The 9,897-nt window shown below is 32.2% G+C and overlaps 1 protein-coding gene across 10 annotated transcripts in view; it reads right to left on the bottom strand.

The window, feature by feature from the left end:
- LOC115209744 overlaps positions 1-8,568 on the bottom strand; it is a 129,504-nt gene extending 120,936 nt beyond the window's left edge. For 7 of the 10 annotated variants that reach the window (XM_036500999.1, XM_036500991.1, XM_036500992.1 and 4 more), the window contains exons 1-2: positions 8,336-8,567; positions 7,707-8,027 (exon numbers count right to left, since the gene is read on the bottom strand). In XM_036500999.1, the coding sequence (XP_036356892.1) occupies positions 7,707-7,713 (7 nt within the window). In that variant the 5' untranslated portion in view covers positions 7,714-8,027; positions 8,336-8,567. Of the gene's footprint in view, positions 1-7,706; positions 8,028-8,335 lie in introns of all 10 variants that reach the window. The other 3 variants (XM_036500996.1, XM_036500998.1, XM_036500994.1) reach the window with 1 other exon arrangement.
- Between the last annotated feature and the right edge of the window lie 1,329 nt (positions 8,569-9,897).

The following is a 9,897-nucleotide window of genomic DNA, read 5'->3' on the forward strand; positions in this document are numbered from 1 at the left end:
AGAATATATTCTAGCAGTACACACTAATCTAGTTTCGATATGCACAGTAAGAATGTTTAAACAATTCTGAGAAATAACTGTCAGTAAAATTTCATTTAAGTTTCTATCATACAGCCTTGTGAAAAAATATTTTTCATCATGTTTATTTTACAAAATGGAAATTATCAGAATTTTAATATTTTTTTTTTTAATCTTAAAATGAAAATTTAACTTATTATATTTCAAGCAAGTAAACAATCAACACTAAAATCTCCATCATCATCATTCTACACCCACTCTTCCCATGCTTGCAAGGGTCAGATGGAATTTGTTGAGACAAGATTTATTGCCAGATGCCCACTGTTGCCAGCCCTTACATATTTCCAGAAAAGGTATTTACCCATGGCCAAACATGTTTTTCATGGAAGACTGGAAATGAACAATGTCACTTGTATAAGTGTTGCTCATTTACATCACATGATATCAAAACAAAGTTACACACACAATGGGCTTCTTTCAGTTTCCATCTACCAAATCCACTCACAAGGCCTTAGTTGACCCAAAAGCAAGTGTCTTCCATTCAATGGGACTGAACCAAAAACCACATGGTTAGGAAGCAAGCTTTTTAAGCCACAGTGTAATATAATATTAGAAACTAAGTTAGCTAAAAGGTAATTGTAAAAAAATATTCATACTCATCTGATCACAGCAATTTAAAATGATTCTAAAATATATACTTTTAATCATCAACCCACCATATCATCATCATTTATCCACTTTCCATCTTGGCATATTTAGACAAGTCGTCACAGTTTGAGCTAAATTTTGTCAGGAGTAACTGCCCCACCTCTCCCCAGTGGCCAGGGATCCATGCCTCTAGTCCATTTTCATCATCATCAGCCATTTTTTCTACAGCTGAATGTCCTTCCTAACACCAACTATTTTACAGAGTGTATTGGGTGCATTTTTCATGGCAACAGCACTAAAGAGGTTGTCAGGTTTTCAACAAGGCTAAAAAGTTTTCCCAATCTTACGATATTTCTATACATTCACCAACCACTTTACATGACACAGCACTAAAGAGATAATTGTCTTTGCCAAGACAAGAATAATGATCCTCTCTCTGAACCCTGTATTTCCGTCTCCGTTCATCTTTCACTTCACAAAATATACTGGATGAAATTTATAGTGGCAGCTGGTGATACACTGGGAAGTAATGTTAACTAGTAAGAGATAGCACAATTGGATAGTTGATATGGCAATGGAAAGAAAATGAATGATGGATGAGTGATCTGAGTGGGAAGGGGCATAAGCATATGTATATGTGTGGCTTGTTTTTATATTTACACCAGTCAAAACATGTTATCTGTTCATTCATGTCTTGTAACATAGCAGTTCAGTAAAATAAGTACTAGATTTGAAATGACAGACTAAACTTGAAGCGATGCTCCAGTATTACAAACCAATAACTAAATCCAGTAGAAGAATTCAAGCAATTTTTAAAATTTCTGTTATCTGAAGTCTTACATACTTCTTGACCATGATAAGTAAGCTCCTTGAATTTTAGGAATCATCATCAAGCACTTTTGCTAAAATAGGGTGTTAACCTTGCAGATTAACCCTCACTTTAACCAGGGGCAGACTTCCAATCATAATCATATTTTTGTGGGGGTTTTTTTTGGGGGGGGGGAGAGGCAGAGCTGTGCTTTTACAGCTAAATATAATGCCAACCCTTTTAGTCACATTCTACCAAATTTTACATTTTGTTGTTATTATGCAAAAGTGTCTCATAACTTTAAAACGCTTGTTTAGAAAACAAAAAAATAGCAAAATTCTTATACAACACATTGACAATTTTTGATATCTTGGCATTTGAAGCAGTAGGAGATACAGTAGTTTGAACAAAAGAACTGGATTAGCAAGCAAAAAGCAAATATTGAAAAAAGTACATTTGGCCAAATTTGGACATACAACAGTTTAACATAATAGCAACAATTTGTTTATACTGGTTGTCCCAAAAGTCACTGATGAGTTTCAATTTTTAACAACTTCCTTAACTTTACAAATAAATACATGAAATTTTGATACAATATAAAGGACATAATGGAAATTAATATACACACAATAGGTGGAGGAGTGGCTGTGGTAAGTAGCTTGCTTACCAACCGCATGGTTCCAGGTTCAGTCCCACTGCATGGCACCTTGGGCAAGTGTCTTCTACTATAGCCTCAGGCTGACCAAAGCCTTGTAAGTGGATTTGGGAGACAGAAACTGAAAGAAGCCCATCATATATGTGTGTGTGTGTGTTTATGTTTGTCCCCCCTCCTAATTTCTTGACAATGCTGGTGCATTTGCATCCCCGTAACTTAGCAGTTCGGCAAATGAGACTGATAGAATAAATACTAGGCTTACAAAGAATAAATCCTGGGATCAATTTGCTCAACTAAAGGTGGTGCTGCAGCATGGCCACAATCAAATGACTGAAACAAGTCAAATTCTGCAACACTAATACATCACATATGAAAAATGACATCGCTTAAATGGCAGCCATTTTCAGCTTCACATACCTGTTGCTCTTTCCAAAATTTACACCAGGGTCTGCGGTTTGTAGATGTAAACCTTCTCTTACAAGAAAAAATCTGGGCTAGTCAAGTCTGGGGAACGTGAAGGCCAGCTGACGTTGCCGTGGCGGAAGATTATTCTCTCTCCAAAGCACTGCCATAGCAACTGCATTGTTTCTCTTGCAGTATGAGCAGTTGCCCCATCTTGCTGGAACCATGTGTGAGGTCTACTTTGAATAATCAGAGAAGTTGGGTTTGAAACTCTTGTTACAGTGCAAGTTTTGGAAAGAGCAGAGGTATGCGAAGCCGAAAATGGCTGCCATTTAAGCAATGTCATTTTTCATATGTGATGTAGTGGTGTTGCAAAATTCGACTCATGCATATTAATTTCCATTATGTCCTTTATATTGTATCAAAATTTCACGCATTTATTTGTAAAGTTAAGGAAATTATTAAAATTTGAAACACATCAGTGACTTTTGGGACACCCTGAATTAGTTATATTCTATGTTCAATTATATCAAGAAATTAAATTGAAGTTGCTCAGTAACACCAATAACAGTTATTTTTAATACTTTTCTTGCCGGATTGCTTGTTTGTTTCTCTTTTTGCCATTTCTGATTTTATTTTTTATCTTCTATATAAATGAAGATATTTCCTCCATCTGGAACAGTCAAGGTGATGCATTAGATACAAATAATTACAGAGGTATCGAGTTGTTGGATCAGGTAATGAAAGTCATGGAGAGGGTCATAGCCCAACTAATTAGGGAGAAGGTCAGTCTAGACGAGATACAGTTTGAGTTAGTGCCAGGGAAAAGCACCACTGATGCTATATTTCTGGTAAGACAGCTGCAGGAGAAATACCTAGCCAAAGATAAACCTCTGTACCTGGCTTTCATTGACATGGAGAAAGCTTTTGACAGGGTCCCCCTCGATCCCTTATCTTGTGGTCATTGTGGAAACTAGAGATAGATGAGTGATTAGTGAGAGCTGTACAAGCCATGTACAAGGGATGCTGTCAGTAAGATGAGGGTTGGTAACGAGTACAGTGAAGAATACCAGGTAGGGGTCCACCAAGGATCAGTCATTAGCCCCCTCTTATTCATCATAGTTCTCCAGGCAATAACAGAGGAATTCAAGACAGGATACCCTGGGAGCTTCTCTATGCTGATGACCTTGCTCTAATAGCTGAGTCACTATCTGAACTAGAGGAGAAGTTTCAGATGTGGAAACTTAAATATTTCTGAAAGTTAACATCTTAGAGCAGAAATATGTAACAAGTTTGTTATAAAAAGTTTCAAGAATTAAATAGCTACCGAATTACAACCTGACCTCAAAAACCGATAATTGATTGGATATAGTACAAAGATGGACAAAAAGCTTAGACAAGAGTAGCTCCTAAGAGAATATATATTTATTGATAGAACACATTACAGTGCTATACAATAAAAAATATATATATATACTCATTTAACTTGATCACTGAATAATCAATATCTGATAAAGAAATCCAGTTTCTAATGTTTGAATAATCTCATTCATTCTATCAAGAAAATATTTTATGGTAGAGCTGAATGGTTTAGCATTTTACATTAAATGGAGCATCTGATGGCCAAATTACTCACAAACTAATAACCACTGCAACTGTTTTTCATTTCTCAGAACACTTATCTACATTGCTTTAATTCAACTAGCTTGAAAGAATAGGTACCAAAATCATCTGGGACTATTTTACTTGCAATGTAATAGTTCTCTATGTTTTTTTTTTTTATCTGGACAAATTTAAGTAGCAAAACTTTTACAATAGAATCTAACTAGAATTAATGGTAGTCTAAGACTCTAATCATTCAAACAAAGCATCTTTATGCCTTTAAAGTTGCCATTGTTTATATGAATTACTATTAAATTACATTTAAAATTCGTGCCAATATTAAAACAAATGAATTTCTGATTAAAATATTTTTATTCATTACAGCTGTAAAATTTTATAATCAAAGTTATGTATAGACATAAATGACAGATCATTCTGTATGATATGGAAAATTTTGATGAACTGTTTGAAAACTTTTAGAGTAAATATTGCAAAACATTTACAGTAGTAAGAAAACACCAGTGTTTGACTCTTCACCGAATATAAAAGAGTGACCCAGATAGGGGACTATTTCAACCACAATGCCTAAAAGCATAAAAATATATGGTAGAGTGGTATAGATTGTAAAAAATTTAAATTGTCTGCAAATCTACATTTTAAGTTCAAACCCCAACCAAAACAAAATAAAAGCCATGAATTCATGGCACTTTGATCAACAAGGTAAAAAATATTTTATAATTGGTGTAAAAGCACTGAATCAAGTGCATTACAATATTTAGTACTCGTCCCAATCACAACTTGAGTTCGAATTATATAGACTGACGTGCCTTCTTCCTATTTGATAAAATGTACTAGTAAATACACAAACCCAATTCCATCAGCTATATCCCTCTTCTACAAAAATTAGCCTTGTGTCTAAGTAATCATTAGCGTATTGATTCCATGTCTATTTATAGTTAATGGAGTAGGTTCGTCAGAAATATTGCAATATACAACAGCATAAAATTCCCCAAACCATATTTGTATCATGCAATTCTCGGTTTATTTACATCACCTAAACTACTTTTTTATATTTTGACGTAGCAAACTTGTTTTCCAAACAATGATCTTTTCCTCAGTCTGTCATCTATGCCTGTATGCCTAAGAATTTTTTTTTGTATTCTTTAATCACTATATATTTTCTAAACAATTATCAATCGCTTTGAAATGAAGTTTATCCTTGACTATCAGCCATCAACTTCATACATTAACAGAAACACGATTTAAATGTAAGTTGCTCAGTTATCAAAACTGTAAACATGAATATATACTACAACACTCAGTTTTTATGTCCTTAAAATATACGGTGTATATTATTAAGCAGGAGAGTGCCTTAGTGAGAAAGCGTACCCTCGTCCCTAAGTTTTGATTTTATCAAACTGTCCACTTCCCATCAGCAACTTCTCATATACGTGTGTATGAGATAGAACTAGCGCCAAAAAAATACGGAATAATAACGAATATCATTATTCCTAGCATTCGATTCCATTTATGTCATTTCAATGAAACGTAGACGTTACAATAAAACTCTTAACATAAAGATGTTATTACTATTCCCAGGTAAAATAATTAATTGAACCAAAACACGGATCGGGAATTTTAAATTGTAATCTTCCCACAAAATTCCAAACTGAAATGTTCATGTATTTTAATTCGTCTTGAAACTTCAAAATTTGAAGCAATTAGTTCTATTTACGACGAAACTACAAGATGAAAGTTGAGAAAAGTTTCGCCAAATACCAATATCTTGCAGAGAATGCAACATCGAACAAGACCATTTCTCCGTTCCTAAATTTGTTGAACACAGCGTATTGACCTATAAACGGGTATGGAGGAATGTGCGCGCACGCGCTTACTGGCCTATATCAATCATGATTAATTTCTTTTCAGATTCAAAACCTCAGATTTTTAAAACATTGAAATGTTTTGATGCTTATGTAATTCATTTAAAACAGAAATGCCAGTGACGTTTGTGAAAATAGTTTTTTTTTCTAATTGGGAATCGTAACAAAATAGCAACACGTCAGACAAATAACATAAAGCAATTCGAGTCAAAACGAAAGATAGCCCAATATTTGAATCTCTAAGTAAATGAGATTTTATTTCATCATTGAAAATTTTTTAATCTTAATTCCCAGCCCTACAAAAATATTGAATTTTCGGCAATATAGCCTTTTGTTTACACAATGTAGAATAAACAGTTTACTGAGGTTTTATGTATTAACGATATTATAGAGGATCCAGCTGAGAACTGAAAACGGATGCATAGATTATCAATATATATATATATATAAATATATATATATATATATATATATATAATATTTCATTTTATATTAATTTTGTATGTTCGCGTGTGTATGTACCTCAATTTAGACAATACTAACGATTTGACTTTCGAAATAATTCACTACATTTAATGAACGATACTCAACTAGCCATATATATATATAATCGTTCTTTACACACAACCAAATCGATGAGTTAATGATTGTCGCTATGTTGATAATAATCTTTTTTTTTTTTTTAATCCTCGTACATCTAAACTACCATTGCGCCTTTGAAAAACAAACACAAAAATGATTCATCGTCGTCAGTATTGGTATGTTTCTTATAAAGACTAAGGCTTCTTCATAAGTGAACACCGAGTATGATAGAAGAAGCAAGGGATATGAGGGACTAAAATATATCTGTAGTAAGTAGAGCAAATTATGTCCAACAGTAGTAGAAAGCGTGCATAGTGATTGTAAAATTTTATGAATTATTTTTTGTCCTTTTTCTTTTCTTTCCTGCCCCACCCCTACCCCTCGCGGAAAAAAAGCTGGGTTTTTATATACCGAGAAGTATAAATGGTTAAGTTACTGAAATTACCAGAAAGAGGTAAAGGAAAAAGAAACAAGCAGATAGATATTCCGGTGCAAAAGAAAGGGACATAATTGAATACAGAAGAATGAAGAAAGCAAATTTGAGAAATTAACAAAATCACTTAATATCTAGTATAATTAAATGTTTGGGAGTTGCAACAAAGTTTAGAGAGGAGCTAACTTAAAATAATAACAACACAAGGTCGGGGGAAAATAATTGTACTAAAATCCTATAAATTGGAAGGCTAGCACCTAAAATATAAGGCTGGTTATAATAGAAATGTTTTTCTCCAGAAGACGAATTTTATATGGCAGCCATATTGAATGTTAAATTGGCGAAGACAGGTTGCTTGGTTTACTGTTAATACACAGGACGGCATCGAAATATGACTGATTACTCTGCCAACATTGGCTGAAAATATATCATTTTCTAAAATATTTCATCTCCACTAAATTTTATATTGTTTTGAGAAAAATAAAACAAATATGAAACTAAGAATATATATTCCCTTTACCAGATATCAAGAGTAGCAAGGAATATTTATTTGATTTTAACTTGTCACAGACGGAAGATAAACAAAATAGAAAAACTTTTCTTGATGGCATTTTCTAATATAAAAAAAATCATTCGAAATATTGAAACATATAAAAAGATAAACATATTTCTTACCTGACATTTAGTCTAACCGGTGGTGCACAAGTAGCCCAGTTAAGTACTATGTGTGTCCTGCAGAACCAGCCAAGCAGTCGCCAAAGGCCTTGTTGCGGTTTCTTACCCAGTTTATCTTTGACATGAGGCAGGTCACAAATACTTAAATGATGGAAAAGGGGGCGATCCCAGAGTACGATAACAATAGTAAAGAATCACTGAATGGTCGACAATGCATATTCCACAAGCAACTAGTATAATAATAATCTCAAATGTATAATGCAACTCGCTTTCATACAAATCATAAAGTTCTCTATTCGGTTCCAGATAGATTTCGGTTTACTGAAAAGATTAAAAAAATTTTTATATAATTTATTAAAAAAATACACAGATTATATTTTATAATGAATTATTTATTTTTATAGTTAATCAGGTTAGCTGCTAGATTAAGGTAAGATATTATTACTAGTATATACAAATTTGTATAATTTTATTACAAATCTAAATGCTTAAACTATGAAAATCGAACGAAAACATCTTTAAAGCATAAAATTATAACCAAAAAACAATCGTTAATATCTTCCTCTATTACAGAAAACTGATATTTATACAATTAGTGAAAGCATGACCCAAAAACGAAAACTACTCACCAACTATTATTGTAAGGTTGATAACAAATAAGATTTCCACTGATCACTTATCAACCATTATAATAGAATTAAATTTTCTTTTATATGTCCTAATACTGTTCTTATATTATTCAATTTGCTTTGTAATATGCGAGTAGTTGCAGTAAGCTTGTCTAAAATCCGTGAAAGTAAAATCTCCAGCCAACATTGAACGAGCAAATACAACACTAACATTAAGGCGTATTACTATCACATCAAGCAACCAAAATCTTTAATTGGATGGCTGCTTCAGAATCCTACGCGGCAAAATATAGTTCCTTGGTCTGCATCCGGCTGATTCTTTATACAAGAAAACTTTTAAAGTATAAGTTAAACATTAGACTTGACCTCTCCACTGATATTTTATGTTGTTTATTATATTTTCTACAAACAAACTTAATAGCTTGATCTTGTTAGGATATTAGCGCACAACTACATTATCTGGTTTACTAACAAATTAGTATAGATTCATAGTGGAATGTAACCAATGTGAGCATGTTTTGGGGAGGAACTTTTTAGATAAAAAGGTTAATTCTAGTAATTCTATAATTATTATTTTAATACGTGATTTATATAACTTTAAAATAGGGTAATTAAAGATTCATTCCATGTATTTTGTTTCTAGAGTGAACTTTTCAACTCACAATTGTGTTTTTCTCATCAGCAAAGTTTATATTTTAATAAAACTATATCTAAAGACATATTATTTCATAATCATGATCAACAAACCTTAATATTTGAAATAACTTTCAATTTTTAACTACGGAACAGATTATCATTAGTAAGACAATTAAAGGAACTCCAGAATTATGTCCCTTGTTTAGGTTCATTTATAAATTTCAATTCCGACACGAAATCGTTAATCAATGAATTGAAATTGTATTTATTTAGTATTAAAATATGGGGAAAAAATACTTCAAGTTTTTAGAGAACCAAACGTTTTTAATTATATATTCTAAAGGTGTCTATATAATGAATTCTATAAAATACAGTTTAGCTTAAATGTTAATTTGTATAGAAGGAAGGCTGCTTCATACACCAGTAAACAACAAAAATTAAGGTGCTAATAATTTTAATCATTTTATTTGTTTCAATAATACTAATTAATTATAGTATTATAATTTCAATAATCTAGTTTAATTATAGAAATACTGGAGAAATAATTGGAATAATACAGTTGTATATCAAAGAATAATAGGTTCGATTACAAATTGCGCAATTCCTTTAACTGTGAGCGGATAGACACAATGTTGGAAGCGTGGGGGGGGTCATTCATCTAGATAGAAAATTTTATAGACTAGTTTGAAAATTAAGAAACTTTCTTTACTTCTTTAGCCCTGGTTTGTCGTCGTCTTCAGAAATTTACAACAGAGGAATGTATTAAATTAATGTGTATCATATATATATATATATATATATATATATATATAGAGAGAGAGAGAGAGAGAGAGAGAGAGAGCCACACACACACAGATGGAAGTAAATTAGATTAAATACAAATTTTATTTTACTATCAAATTATTTAGAAAAATAGATTTCTTTTT

Source organism: Octopus sinensis, linkage group LG3 (genome assembly GCF_006345805.1).
Source record: "Octopus sinensis linkage group LG3, ASM634580v1, whole genome shotgun sequence".
Classification (NCBI taxonomy): Eukaryota; Metazoa; Mollusca; class Cephalopoda; order Octopoda; family Octopodidae; genus Octopus; species Octopus sinensis.